Source organism: Kazachstania africana, chromosome 4 (genome assembly GCF_000304475.1).
Source record: "Kazachstania africana CBS 2517 chromosome 4, complete genome".
In the NCBI taxonomy this organism is placed as follows: Eukaryota; Fungi; Ascomycota; class Saccharomycetes; order Saccharomycetales; family Saccharomycetaceae; genus Kazachstania; species Kazachstania africana.
In genome coordinates this window covers 297,206-311,052 of record NC_018943.1, presented here as the reverse complement: position 1 = coordinate 311,052, position 13,847 = coordinate 297,206, and the positions used below count along the sequence as shown (strand labels likewise).

General features: G+C 36.2%; 7 protein-coding genes and 2 non-coding genes across 9 annotated transcripts, besides 1 other annotated feature; 5 read left to right on the top strand and 4 right to left on the bottom strand.

Moving 5' to 3' along the window:
• Positions 1-62: 62 nt before the first annotated feature.
• SLY41 (Sly41p) lies at positions 63-1,400 on the top strand (the record flags this gene model as incomplete). The annotated part of the gene is made up of 1 exon (XM_003956888.1): positions 63-1,400. One exon carries the CDS (start codon positions 63-65, stop codon positions 1,398-1,400), a length of 1,338 nt encoding a protein of 445 aa, XP_003956937.1.
• Positions 1,401-2,467: 1,067 nt separating this feature from the next.
• MCH5 (riboflavin transporter) lies at positions 2,468-4,021 on the top strand (the record flags this gene model as incomplete). Its single annotated transcript, XM_003956887.1, has 1 exon — positions 2,468-4,021. The coding sequence occupies one exon, from the start codon at positions 2,468-2,470 to the stop codon at positions 4,019-4,021; it is 1,554 nt and encodes a 517-aa protein (XP_003956936.1).
• A 117-nt stretch (positions 4,022-4,138) lies between these two features.
• Positions 4,139-4,843, bottom strand: RRG7 (Rrg7p; the record flags this gene model as incomplete). Its single annotated transcript, XM_003956886.1, has 1 exon — positions 4,139-4,843. One exon carries the CDS (start codon positions 4,841-4,843, stop codon positions 4,139-4,141), a length of 705 nt encoding a protein of 234 aa, XP_003956935.1.
• Positions 4,844-5,018: 175 nt separating this feature from the next.
• Positions 5,019-5,261, top strand: BIL1 (Bil1p; the record flags this gene model as incomplete). The annotated part of the gene is made up of 1 exon (XM_003956885.1): positions 5,019-5,261. The coding sequence occupies one exon, from the start codon at positions 5,019-5,021 to the stop codon at positions 5,259-5,261; it is 243 nt and encodes an 80-aa protein (XP_003956934.1).
• Positions 5,262-5,694: 433 nt separating this feature from the next.
• Positions 5,695-8,781, bottom strand: ISW2 (DNA translocase; the record flags this gene model as incomplete). Its single annotated transcript, XM_003956884.1, has 1 exon — positions 5,695-8,781. The coding sequence occupies one exon, from the start codon at positions 8,779-8,781 to the stop codon at positions 5,695-5,697; it is 3,087 nt and encodes a 1,028-aa protein (XP_003956933.1).
• A 278-nt stretch (positions 8,782-9,059) lies between these two features.
• Positions 9,060-10,277, bottom strand: CPA1 (carbamoyl-phosphate synthase (glutamine-hydrolyzing) CPA1; the record flags this gene model as incomplete). The annotated part of the gene is made up of 1 exon (XM_003956883.1): positions 9,060-10,277. The coding sequence occupies one exon, from the start codon at positions 10,275-10,277 to the stop codon at positions 9,060-9,062; it is 1,218 nt and encodes a 405-aa protein (XP_003956932.1).
• A 32-nt stretch (positions 10,278-10,309) lies between these two features.
• Positions 10,310-10,387: a sequence feature (Short protein (KAFR_0D01500, CCF57796.1) was converted to a misc_feature.).
• A 1,626-nt stretch (positions 10,388-12,013) lies between these two features.
• KAFR0Dtrna3R lies at positions 12,014-12,085 on the top strand. Its single transcript has one exon. It is a non-coding gene; the product is annotated as a tRNA-Arg (tRNA).
• A 19-nt stretch (positions 12,086-12,104) lies between these two features.
• Positions 12,105-12,176, top strand: KAFR0Dtrna1D. Its single transcript has one exon. It is a non-coding gene; the product is annotated as a tRNA-Asp (tRNA).
• Positions 12,177-12,296: 120 nt separating this feature from the next.
• Positions 12,297-13,628, bottom strand: RAX1 (Rax1p; the record flags this gene model as incomplete). Its single annotated transcript, XM_003956881.1, has 1 exon — positions 12,297-13,628. The coding sequence occupies one exon, from the start codon at positions 13,626-13,628 to the stop codon at positions 12,297-12,299; it is 1,332 nt and encodes a 443-aa protein (XP_003956930.1).
• Positions 13,629-13,847: the final 219 nt, after the last annotated feature.

Sequence of the window (13,847 nt, the reverse complement as noted above, 5' to 3'; positions counted from 1 at the left end):
TCATCTTTAAAGATACTTATAGTATACTTTATTTGCACAACTAAAACATAGTACTATAATCGATGAGTATTGTAGGGACTTCAGTTACAAACGCGTATACCATAAAACGGCGCAAGTCTATTCACAAGAATCTAGATGATCCATTTCTATATCAGATACCGAGCCCATCTTCTTCGAAATACCACCCAAAAGATGGTAGACAGCTTAGGGATATTAATGATTTTGATGCATTTATTACCAAATTAGATAGTATTAAAAATGAGCTATTGCAAAATGTACAAAGTAGATTTTTTGAGGGCGCTTGGTCAGGAATTGATTATAAAATCACTGTTCTGTGTTTGCTTTGGTATATAACGTCATCAATTTCAAGCAACTTGTCTAAGCTTATTCTTTATAGCTTCCCTCATCCTGTTGCATTGACAGAATTACAATTTCTTATTAGTGGAGTCATGTGCCTTTTATTTACAATATTCGTGAATCATCTACAAAAACCAAGGTTAACGCATACATCTTTATCAAGATGTTTAAATAATTTCCCGGATGGCATACTGCCAAGTTATTTGGATGGTAATTTCAACCGGTCAATTATTGATAAGTTCCTAGATCCTTCAAAAACAGTTTTTAGGACTACTCTTCCTCTTGGTCTTTTCCAGTTTGTGGGACACGTCACCTCCCATAAATCTACTTCAGTGATTCCCATTTCTTTAGTTCATTCCATAAAAGCTTTATCGCCCATAGCCACTGTACTTTATTACAAGGTATGGAAGGGAAAGGGCTACGGAAGAATGACATATTGCACACTATTATTGCTTGTCAGTGGTGTTATAATCACGTGTTGGTCGAAAGGTGGTGATAAAGCATCTTCCAACACACGTTCTGAAATATTTTTGGGGATATTTTTTGCTTTTATTTCTATGATTATATTTGTCTGTCAAAGTATATTTGCAGCAGGTATACTAGCGTTTAAGAAAGCGGAAAAGGTCAACCTTTTACCATCCAAGAATTCCGACTATGATAAATCGTACACGCACTCACCATTACAATTGGATAAGATAACTATATTATTCTATTGTTCTTGTATTGGGTTCTTACTTACGTTAGGACCTTTCTTGACCAACGAATTGGTTCAAGGAAGGGGAATGGCAAATGATTTGACATGGCAAGTATTCATACTAGTGCTACTTCATGGGTTTATTCATTTTTTCCAGGCGATGTTAGCGTTCCAACTGCTTGGTCAGTTATCATCAGTGACTTACTCTATTGCAAATATATTGAAGAGAATTGTTATTATTACAGCTGCATTACTTTGGGAATCAAACCTAAATTTCAGACAAGTTTTTGGCTTGGTCCTTACTGTATGTGGGTTATATGGTTATCAGAAATGGGGCAAATCTATATAACAGGAGCATAAATTATTTCAATAGGGGGACTAGAATGAAGGATAAGTAAATACCCATATTGAGAGTTTTAATACATTACCGTACATTCATAATCTATATAAAAGGGATTCATCAATCTCAATGCATGTAGTTAAAATTTGTAACTTTATTTTTTACACGAAGGGCAGAAGACAAAATTGGAAGTCATTTAAACGGAACAATAAACAGGCTCATCAATTCAGTAAATAGTTCAAGGGGGGTGCAATTTTCTTCACCAGGAACAAGTATTATAGTGGCTCATACGCACATATTCAAAAAAAAATAATAAAGAGCATTACTCATCGCATTGGTAACATGTGTGTGATGGCACTTAAATACTTGTCTTGATGGATGATCCAGTCTCACAAGACTGGCGATGAGGAGTCACACAAAGTGGTCAATTAATTAACGAAAGAGCTAAACATCTTCTGCATCTCGGTTATTCACGGTTATTTTGTCCTTTTCTTTTTTTTTAACTCCTTCCGAAGTGCAGCATTTCCCATCGATAGCCAGTTCCTTCAAATCTTGCACAGAAAACGTCGTAGGCTTTTTCTAACAGGAACTCGTCCGGTTCCTTTTTTGCCAAGAGTAGAGCGGAAGCGGAAGTTGGGCTAGGGAGTTCTCTTCCTTGCCTACGAGTTTCGCTGCTCTCGAACCCCTCCAAAAAGATTTCCTTCTCTACAGGCAAAGAAGATTCGGGAAACTCATCATTGTTAAAATGCTCGAGCGATGGTCAGTCAGTCAGTCAGTCAGTGGGAAGAGGAAGTAATACCACAGCAGTTTGTCTTATCCCTTGTCTAGTACGAGTTATGGGATCTATAGAAAAAAAATATGTCACTGAATAAGTGATGTCCTTTTCTTTTTTTACCAGGTTATATAAGAGCATCTTGGCTTGCTTTTTTTCCAGTACTGAAAATATTGAACATAAGGAAACTTGTTCTCGAGAAGATTTTCAATCCAAACTATAAAACATATTGAAGTCAAAGCTGACATAGCAGTCTTTTTTTTGCAAATAGTTAGGAGGCAAAGAAGACCTTTTTTATTTTATTATGGAACACATGAAAGATGGCAATACGGCAACATCAATTACCACATCTTTGAATCTTAGAAGTTTACATCAAGATAGTGATGAATCAGATAGCTTGCATGCATCTAGTTCTAGTGAGATGATTTCATCATCTATGGAAGAAACAAAAAGTCATAAAAGTGTCGCTAGTAATGACTCTAACAATTTGATCAACAGAAATACACGTCTGGATGGGGATCATTCATTTATGGAAGAACAGTCAGAGGATGAAAAATCTCTCACTTTTGATGAGGAAGATTTCCCAGAAGGTGGATTGAGGGCTTGGCTTGTCACTTTTGGTTGCTTCTGCGGTTTGATTCCAATCTTCGGAATCGTCAATATCACTAGTGTCATTGAAGAATCCATCCAGGAAAATCAGCTGTCTTCCTATAGTTCGTCGTCTATAGGTTGGATCTTCTCTCTTTTCATATTCATTTGTTTCAGTTTTGGTATTTTTAGTGGAACCTACTTTGATAGAAACGGTTTTAAGAAAGTTGTCGCTGTTGGCACAGTAATTCACGTAGGTGGTATATTTGCCATGGCTAACTGTACTCAGTTTTGGCATTTCATTCTATCGTATTCAATTGCATGTGGGATCGGGAGCGGAATTGCCTTAAGTCCCCTTATCAGTTGTCCTGCCCATTATTTCAAAAGAAGACGTGGTACCGCTACAGCTTGTTCAACTCTTGGAGGAAGTATTGGTGGTGCTATTTTACCAATTATCTTGCGTAAAATGTTCGCTCTGAAATCAGACACGAACAAATTATACGGTTTCATATGGGGTATCAGAGTATTGGGTTTTATTCATCTATTTCTTTTAACTCTCGCTGTCATCTTTGGTAAAGAAAGATTACCAAATGTCATAGATCCACCAAAGGATAATTCAATTAAAGCAAAATTAGAGCATGTCTATAAAGTTTACCTTCTCAACAGTTTTGATGCAAAAGGTTTCACTGATATGAAATATTTATTTTGTGTTTTGGGAACAGCTCTCGGTGAATTATCACTCACTTCCGTAACAACGTACTTCAGTTCATATGCTCTAACGCGTGGAGTTACTCAAGCTGATTCATACAATTTAATCATGGTTATGAATTTATGTGGTATCCCAGGTAGGTGGCTTCCAGGTAGATTGAGTGATTCCTTTGGTAGATTCAACGTTGCTATAGCCACTTTAGTGGCATTATCCATTGTAATGCTTGTAGGATGGTTGCCATTTGGTAGAGATTTGAAGAGCTTATATGTGATCGCTGCCTTCTATGGATTCTGTTCCGGTAGCATCTTCTCATTACTACCTGTCTGTTGTGGTCAAATTTCAAAAACTGAAGAGTTTGGTAAACGTTACTCCACCATGTACTTCATCGTCTCATTTACTGCTTTATTCGGTATTCCAGTTGCAGGTGCCATAATCCACAATGCTACACATGCTGACTATGAACATTATATCATTTACTGTAGTATTGGTACTCTAGCCGCTGCAATGTCATTTTTTGCATCAAGAAGTTTTGCAGTCGGATTCAAATGGAAGAAATTTTAGATTTATTCGATTCACTTCAATTATTACATCTTTCTATAAACATTTTAGTCATGGTATTTTCCATAATTATTTTATAATAAATAATCCTTTATAAAATTTCAATATTACATACATTCATTAAATTGAGAAAGCAGAAAGTTTTATCCATTCTTTTATTCTGTAATTCTCCAAAAGTTTTGACGCATAAGCATTTTCATAGTAGTTCAACAATTTTCCAGAATTCACTACATCATATTCTTCATTATTCAGGAGCCTCATCGTTTCAATTCTAAGAAAGATCAAAGCAAAATTGGTACTATTTATTAGTTTTAATCCACTTTTTGTAAGTAAATGAGGTGAACAAATTAGAGCTATTGATTTTTTTCGCTGATTATTTGGCACTTTGGTAGAAAATGTACCTATCACTTCTCTTATCTCCTTTGGAGAAATCTTCGCCTTCGTAAATGCCTTACACTGTACCATTATATTAAGTGGTTGAGATAACATATTTTTGCGAGCTGTTGAACCAGCAGCTACCTCTCCCTTTTCATAAAATAGATCAGTATTCTTAGACATTGGACTTAGAGATCCCAGAAGTTGATCCATTTTCTCACGGATAGGTACTAAGTCCCATTTCCCTATCACATCAATCCCCTCATCATGTGCTCCTCCAATTTTCTCCAGCTTTTGCATATGTAGTTTTTCCTCCAATTCTCTTACCACTGTATACTCGTACAAATTTCCCTGAAAAACTGATGATTGGGATATTTTTTGGTTTTGCTTTATGAAAAGTTTAATCAACTCATTGTAAGATTGCTTCTTCTCGAGCATCCGTTCGAGCATCCCCTGCTACCAAAATATCAATAACTTGTATTGCACTACTTGGGTTCAACCTCATCACTAGTTTTTCAATAAAGCATATTGGATCGCGAATATAAAATATGAAAATTTAAGATCAGAACTATCACAAAAAGGTTTCTCGAGTAATTAGAATAAAAACATAGCCATTGAAGTAGCTATGAGTTCTTCAAACGTTGATTCTACCACGACAAAAGAAGTGAACAGGGATTTGAAACTAGAAAGTGATGAGAAACTTGTTAAGGAGGAAGAGACTGTAACTGTTTTTGATCTGGCTAACGATATCGAAAATTCGTTGAAAGCCTTACAAGAAAAGTTCGAAGCTAATGAAAAAGAGTTTCTGGAAAGGTGTAACAACATTGAAGAGAGACTGAAACAATTTGATGATAAGACAGCTATCTAGACGAGTAGGAATCGCTACCAGGAGACGTTGGCTATGGAAAATTCAAGCTTCTCTCTAACATAACTACCTTGGGATATAGACGGCAGTGGTTTCAAGTTTATTTCATTACACGCTCTGTGAAATAAATTAAAGCTGAGTCGAACCGTTTCATATATACTGAAATTGTCGAGGAGATTGAGCCAGTTGCTACGTTGAGGATTGTTGCTTTAAGAATGTCCTTACATCTCATAGAAGGCCCATTGCATCTACGCTTGAACTCACTATAAAATATATAATATTTATAAATCATGACACACTTTGATAAATAAAAAAATCATTCACGTCCTCATTTTCTTATCAGAATGTTCGTCACTACCTGTAGATATAGGAAGATTTTGACCAACCAGTGGAGCAGGCATGTCCGTGAAAGTATTAGTAATGTTGGTGGAGCTTGCTATATTACTAACAGATGGTGTATTAGATTCATCTCTAGTGTTGGGTCTATTTCTTTTTTTTTAAACCTATCTGGTGATTCATACTCACGGACAACTAAAGTCAGCAGGGTATTTGCTCTTTTTGATAATTCATGAATTGTCCTCGTCCTTATAAACCAATCAAAGGTGAAAAGATCTGTCATTATGATTTCTTGCTTCAACTTTTCATACAGCCTTTCTGTTAAAAGTCCGAGCTTATTTACAGTGATAAGAATAAACTTGTCCTCTAAAGAATTATAAGTCCTCCTTGCATTATTAGGGGGATATTGGATCATCATCTCCTGTAGAGGAAAGTCATACTGTTCTATTTTTTTCCGTAAAACCATTTCCTGATACTTTAACTTTTCATTCTTCTTCTCACCATTTTCTATTGTATTTATGTGCTTCTCGTAACCATTTATTTCTTTATATCTCTCCCAGAATACCTTAGAGTATGCATCAACCTCTTCAGGAGTCTTACTATCGATACAATCTCTAATCTTAACCATATTATCTCTGCCGTATTTCGCACATGCGTTGACAAATGCCAAAAGATCACGCCTCGTCCATTTATTAAATGCCAAAGATAGCAACCTTTGCTTTTCTTGTTCATCCTCTTCTGTGAAAGTAGGAGCGTTGTCGATCTTTTCTTGCTCTTCTTTAATTTTTCGATTTAAATCATAGTCTTCTACATCTTTGCTTTTTTCATCTGCCTCATCCTTTTCTTCTACTTCATCGTCGGAGTCGGCTGCGCCAGTGATATCATAAGAAGTGACTTTGTAACCAACTTTTCTCTTAAATGATAGTTGCTCTTTCGCTTGTAGTTCATCCAACTCTTTAGGAAAAAACTGATAGTCTTGACCGGTAATAACTTTCGGAGCACGAGGAGCTCTAGGTTGAGGTGTCAACTTTGATGATTTTGGACCACCTCCTCCTATTATTTCTCTATAATAATCATCGACAGAGTATGTTTGTTGTTCTCTTCTTCTCTCCCTTTTGGATGGGTTGATCCAATTTAGTACCTTATCAGTGGATTTCTTTTTGAATTGTTTCCCATTCCATTCATATGCAGATTGATTGTCGACTTCATTATATTTTTGTAAATCATCTAAACCCAACGATTGATATTTGGAATTCAGCTCTTTAGTTTTCATTTCGCCTTGTTTCAAAATTTCATCAATATCAACATCCACCGTTATATTCGAAGTTTTCTTATCGAACATATCTTTTGCACCATATTGGATCATTTCCACCAAATCGTCCTTTGTATTACCGAGAGCCGCTGTCTTCTTACCAGCACCTTGCTGAATGACTAATTGATCTAGTCTTAATTTTTGAGCAGCGCGTTCGATCACTTTTTCCTCAATTGCATTTTCAGTAACGAATCTGTAAACATATACTTGCTTTTTTTGTCCTATTCTATGAGCTCTGTCCATAGCTTGCAAGTCAGCCTGAGGATTCCAATCACTATCATATAATACAACGGTGTCTGCCGTAACCAAGTTGATACCTAAACCACCTGCACGTGTGGTCAATAAAAATACAAATTTGCTTGAATCAGGTTTGTTATATTCATCAATAGCCTCTATACGTTCTTCATGAGAAGTGGAACCATCAATTCTACAATACTCGTAGTCTCTGAAGTAGCAGTAATCTTCTAAGATATCCAAAAGTCTTGACATCTGACTGAAAATTAGGAGACGGGAACCCTTCGCCTTCAGTCTCTTTAATAGTTTATCGAGAATAATCATCTTACCAGAGTTGAAAATGAGATGCTCATCAGTTGTGTATGGTGGACCCGGTTCTGCACCTTCAAATAGATATGGATGATTGCAACATTTTCTCAATTGCATTACGATATTCAGCAGCCTTGTTTTACCTTCCCTTTTTCCGACAGCACCATTAACAGCATCAATATCCTTCTCTAGCAAAGATTTGTACCATTGGATTTGCATATCCGTCATACCTACATAAACGTTCGTTTCGATTTTTGGCAAAAGGGATTTTTCCACATCAGCCTTGATTCTTCTCAATAAAAATGGGTTCAGTACGGTGTGCAGTTGTTGAACTAGCACTTCCTGATCCTCCTCTGAATTGTTTTGTTCAAACCATTCCTCAAATATTTCAGAGTCACCAAACACATCCGGCAAAAGAAAATTTAGCAATGCCCATAATTCGTGCAAATTATTTTGAAGCGGAGTACCCGTAATTAACAATCTATTTCTCGAATAAAGGAGTCTTATGATTTGAGATAGGGCACTTTGTTCATTTTTAATACGATGTGCCTCATCTATAATAAGGTATTGCCAAGCTATTTTCCTTAGATCACTCTTTTCTCTAATGACCATTTCATATGATGTAACCAGGGCATCAAATTTAGCTTCTAAAATTGTATCATGTACAATCTCACGTCTGGCTTCTTTATCACCATGTAAAACACAGACGTTTACCTCGGGTGTCCATTTGTTGAACTCACGCTTCCAATTATGTAGTGTTGATTTCGGTACGATTACTAGGAAAGGGCCATCGATTTTTTTAACATATCTTAAGTATCCTAAGAATGATATGGTTTGCAAAGTTTTACCTAGACCCATTTCATCCGCTAATATACCTGATAACTTGTGTTCGTGAAGTGAAATTAACCAATTTAAACCTTGTATCTGATAGTCTCTTAACTTTCCTGATTTTACAAAACTAGGCGATTCAGTTACAAAATCGTCAACTTCGTCAAAAGTATCATCATCTCCACCTTCTTCCTCCCTCATTAATTCTGCATCTTCCTCTTTCTCAGATTTTCTATTGTGTCTTGAAAGTTTTCCAGTATTATTATTTAACGATGATGCTGATGTTCCCTCAACCGATTTTAGTAGTTTTTGCATCCTCTTATCATGTTTGGCCTTTATACTTATGAAATGGCGAAACAAATCCGTCAAGGATAACAGATATTGGAATCTCTTGTACGTATCATTCTTATCTCTCTGCTTGGCTTGCTTGGGATCTACATCTAATAAAAAACGTGACTTTCTTTCTTGCCAGTAACTGTCATCCCTCTGCTCATCCTCGGACATTAGCTATGATATGTGTTTATCTGGAGTTTGGTTCGTATAATATTCGAAATTACGCCAAAAATATGGGGTTATATTAACTTGACAATTTCTTTCTTCTTGTTTATCAATTTTATTTTTACTTTTTTTTTCCATCTTTATATTCATTTATTGCGTCTACTTTGGCATATATAAACGCGTAGTGACAAATAGCTAGAAAAAAGTATAACTTCAACTATCGATTATATTTTAGAATAGTATGTATTTCTACTTGAAAGTATATAAGGTTTACGTATTTGGGCTTAAAATAATACTCTTTCCTTGGCGTGTATGATCGCATTAAGATTTTTTTGGTTGACAATTTCAGTTTTAGGTAAATGTGGTTCGTTATTCAAACGATATAACTTGTACTCTTCGATATCCTTAAAAAATCTATCGAAAAGAGGCTCTGTATCTAATGGACCTCCCTTTGCTTCAGGATGAAATTGAGTAGAGAAAATTGGTTTTTTCAAATGGATCATGCCTTCGTTTGAGTTGTCATTCAAATTAATGAAGTATGGTTTCCATTCGTCACTTGATAAACTTTCAGGGTCTACAGCATAACCATGGTTTTGAGAAGTGATGTGGCATTCTCCAGTAACCAAATTTTTAGTTGGAATGTTGTGAGCTCTGTTCCCGTATTTCATCTTCACAGTTTTTCCTCCAGATGCTAAAGCGAGAAGTTGGTGTCCAAGGCAAATACCAAATATTGGAAGACGAGCGAATGCGCCGTTTGCTAAAAGTTGGGAAAGATTATCAATAGTTTCTTTGCACATTTGTGGGTTGCCAGGTCCATTAGATAAGAAGACACCGTCAAATCTAGCCGCAATATCTTGAATTTTAGTGTTGAAAGGAAACACGGTGACATTTGCACCTCTTGAAACCAGACATCTAATAATATTTTCTTTCACACCACAGTCAATTACTGCGACATTAGCCACCGGGTTCAATGCTGGTACATGGAATGGTTTCTTGGTACTAACCTCTTTGACGAGATGAGTAGAGGAAGTTTCGAAAAACTCCACAGGCTCTGTATTTTCAATAGTAATTCTACCCAAAGATGATCCTTGTTCTCTCAAATACTGTACAACAGCTCTAGTGTCGACTCCTGTGACGGCGACAACACCTTCTCTTTTGCACCATTCTTCTAAAGATTCGATAGCCGTCCAGTGAGAATATTTATAAGCGTATTCAGCGACGATTATGGCTTTCACATGGATATGTGGAGATTCAAAGTATTTCAACAGATTGAATTCGTCGCGTTCCTCAGAAGAAGGAACACCATAATTACCGATCAATGGTTGGGTGAAGGCCAATATCTGACCACGATATGACGGATCAGTCATAGATTCTGGATAACCAACAAGTGATGTAGTGAAAACAGCCTCTCCTGAAGTAGAAACTGGTGAACCGAATGAGATGCCCTCGAATTTTGGTCCATTTTGAAGTTCGAAAATTGCTTTGATTTCAGATTGTGACATTTTTTTTTATTTTATTATGTTGATGAGACAATTTAATATGAGCTAGTTTTCCAGATGTGGTCAGATATGTAGTCTTGGCAGGTGAATTCTGATAGGGAAAATTTAAACATACAAGTTATAAAAGTAGTTCAAATTATTTAAATCTTAATATTCGAGTAAGAAGATATATTCTTAGATATTTATTCTAATACTCTATTGAATATCAATGTTTGATTAAAGTTTTGATTTATATAAAATTATAACATGAAAGATGAAAGAAGATCGAGATTACAATTTATCTCATCTGCATCTCCTTATATAACTTTTTTAGTAGACCATAAAGTTAGTCATATTTTTCAGTTTTGGGAGATGAGGGCGATCCGGAAAAACTGTCGCAATGGCATCGAAAGTGTATACGTGAGTCATAAGAAAAGCTGTCATTCGTACTGAGACCAACATATGTAGCTTGATGGATTATAATAGGTGAAACTTGTTAGGTCTTGACTTTGAGAGGGCATTGTTATTTTTTGAGGTGAGTAATATCATTTGGTTGCCTTAGTGGTATTCGTCCCTGCAAAAGACAATACAACGTGTCGGAATACAGAGAGAGGATATCAATTGTAAAATAATCCGTTAATGAGGAAAGCAATCATTGTTGCATATTTGTTGTGAAAGATACTTGGAGAATCATCTGAGAAAACGTAAAGAGAGTGCCAGAAAGTGAAGCCAAGCTACTGAGCAATTATTGTAGAGTAAACCTAAATTTTTTGCTTCGAAGTGCAAAATAGAATGATATTAGCTGTTAATGAGTTTGTTATGCAAGCCTATAGTCTGTATCATCGCTAACTTGCTGATTACTATAACTATTCTGTTCAACAATAAGATAAAAGTTGCGAGGAAAATCGGTCGGGCTCTATAGAACATGTTTTCTTGGAAACCGTGGATAGCCTTTTGTGATTTGGAAGTTCCATTGGAGAGACAACATTCAATAATTTCCCTGGCCCCAATTCTATTGGATTTGCACTAGCTCGTAACTGAATATATGAAGTCCTCCATCGATGATGGGTATCTGGAACATCATACTTAATCTAAGAGAATATTATCTACCGACCATCGAAAGCTGTGTAAATCCCACAGTCTTCTCTCCGAAACTCGATATTGTTTCTGAAGATTTGGAAATGGTGCAGAGCAGATGGACAGTCTTAGGGCAGGTTATTTTATCAAACATTTTGCGTCCGTAAAAATCTCTGGTCAAAATAGAACCGTAAACCCCTTCCGTTAATATACTTGATGTTATTGTGTGCAAGTTGAGTAGCTGCACTATATCTTCTAATCAAACTAAATTTTGCTGCGAATTAAGCTCAATTTTTATGATCGTCGTTCTAACGTAAACTTATTACTGAAAATCTGAGAGATGAGGACCTAAAATTTGGAACCACGATGCCTTCATGATCTCTGCAATATATTCACCTCATACTCTAATGGCGTACCTCAGGCATTTGTGGTCACGTGGCAATAAAGTTACAGAGCTGTCACTCTCTTTGACGTCTTCTTTCACCTCCGAAAAACTTTATTAAATCAAGCTAACAGCTCTTAGTAAAGACCTGATGAATTTAGTACCTGGCAGCACAAACTTAATTTGTAAAATTCATTATGAACTAGGTAGGCCAGCCCTGTTGTGTGTCAGTTTCATGTAATCCAACATGTTGTACACTCTCTAAACATTTATTTTCGAGAACTGAAAAATCAGAAATTGAGCTCGCGTGGCGTAATGGCAACGCGTCTGACTTCTAATCAGAAGATTCTGGGTTCGACCCCCAGCGTGAGTGCTCTCTTTCTTCTTAAAAATCCGCGATAGTTTAATGGTGAGAATGGGCGCTTGTCGCGTGCCAGATCGGGGTTCAATTCCCCGTCGCGGAGATTTATTTTTTGTATTTTTGAAACTTTAGGATAGGGTAAGTTAATTTGGATTAAAATTGGATGAGGCTTCATGCTCACCGGTCATGTCATATTAAACAAGATATTTTGTTATATAGTAGTCTATATTCTGAATCCAGGTACACAGCTAAATATTACCGTAAATATTGCTGTTGATATCACCACCAACAGTAAACACCACAGACCTCTTCTTTGTAATAATTTTTTGATGAATGTATGCTCAATTTTTACTGTCCTCTTTCCTCCACCTAATAAGGCAATTAGGAATGGAACTTTTTCCTTAGTAGTTGTATGTTCTTCATCGTTCGACCTAAGTATTTTGCTATCGCTGTCTTTGTATGTAAGTACCTGCGTAACTCCAAACCAGGAATATATGATATCCACTTGGTACATACCACATATGATTAAGTAACAGCCAATTGCAAAAGGTACTACTGTAACAACACGAATAGCCCTGCTATATTTCAGGAAAATTAGAACATAGCCAATCCAGAAGCCTATTCCTAACCAAACCAAGCCAAAAATTAACCTACTTAAAGTAGTATGGTTCGAAAATGGTGATCTTGAACCTCTGTATCGCAGCGTAGTATTGTCTATAGCGCCTTTTTCAGAGTGAAATCTCCAATCAGAAAGTTCATCATGAATATTATGTAAGGCCACTGTACTTAAAAACTTTGGAAAGCAATCTGTTTCCAATAGTTGATATGTGGTTGCCTTTAATTCTTCAAATACTTCTGGATCATATCGATTTTGATTTACAACTGAATCTAGTACTTTCATTCTTGTTTCTTCTGAAATATTACTTAAGTATTTCGCGCTTTTTTCCGTAGAGTATAAATATGTGTTACAGATTTGTAATGCATTGTTCAATAGTTGTTTCGTTGTTATCTGGGAGGTTTCATTTCTTTTACTTTTATTCTTTAACATTTCATCTAAGAGTGTGGGCAGATTGCCATTGTCAATATTAAGATTGTTGTTGGCGTCATAGATGCCTGAATGACGTTTCCAACCATCTAGAAGCTGTGATAATTTCGGCGAATAATCAGCTTTACCTTGCAGAAATTTCGAAACGCGATCAGGATTCTCGAAATCTAAGTGGCCTTCTTCCATGAGTGCATTCAGAAGTACAGAAGTAGTTACTGATACATTTTCACTATTAGAATTCTGGTCTTCCTGACTAGACTGTTGGTTCTCAAGCTCATTAAAGTTACTTTCTTCAAGTAAAGAGCCTCTGATACCATTGATATAATCTTTGGAAAGTCGAAGATGGGCCATCAAATCAATCCAGAAATCTAAGTAGTTTATTGCATATGGAAATTGTGAGAGATAGGTATAAAATGACCAGAGATCTACCGGGACTGAGGTCTTTTGGATCAGGACTTCATATAGAGTGGGCAAACGCTCTTCTTGAATCTTTGCAAAATCGAGCTCCATGTTAATTGTGTTATATTCTGAGCTAATGTGTCAGTATTAGTTATTGTGGTTATATTGAGTGGTACGTAAAGTTATAATGAGTGGCTCGACTTTTTATCTCACGTTTATTTCGAATTTTTTTCTTGATGGATTGTTATTTTTTTGTTTACAATATCAGAAGAAGCGATTCCATTCCTGGTGAGGTGTCAGAACGAAAAATCCGACTGCTTGCTTACCGGC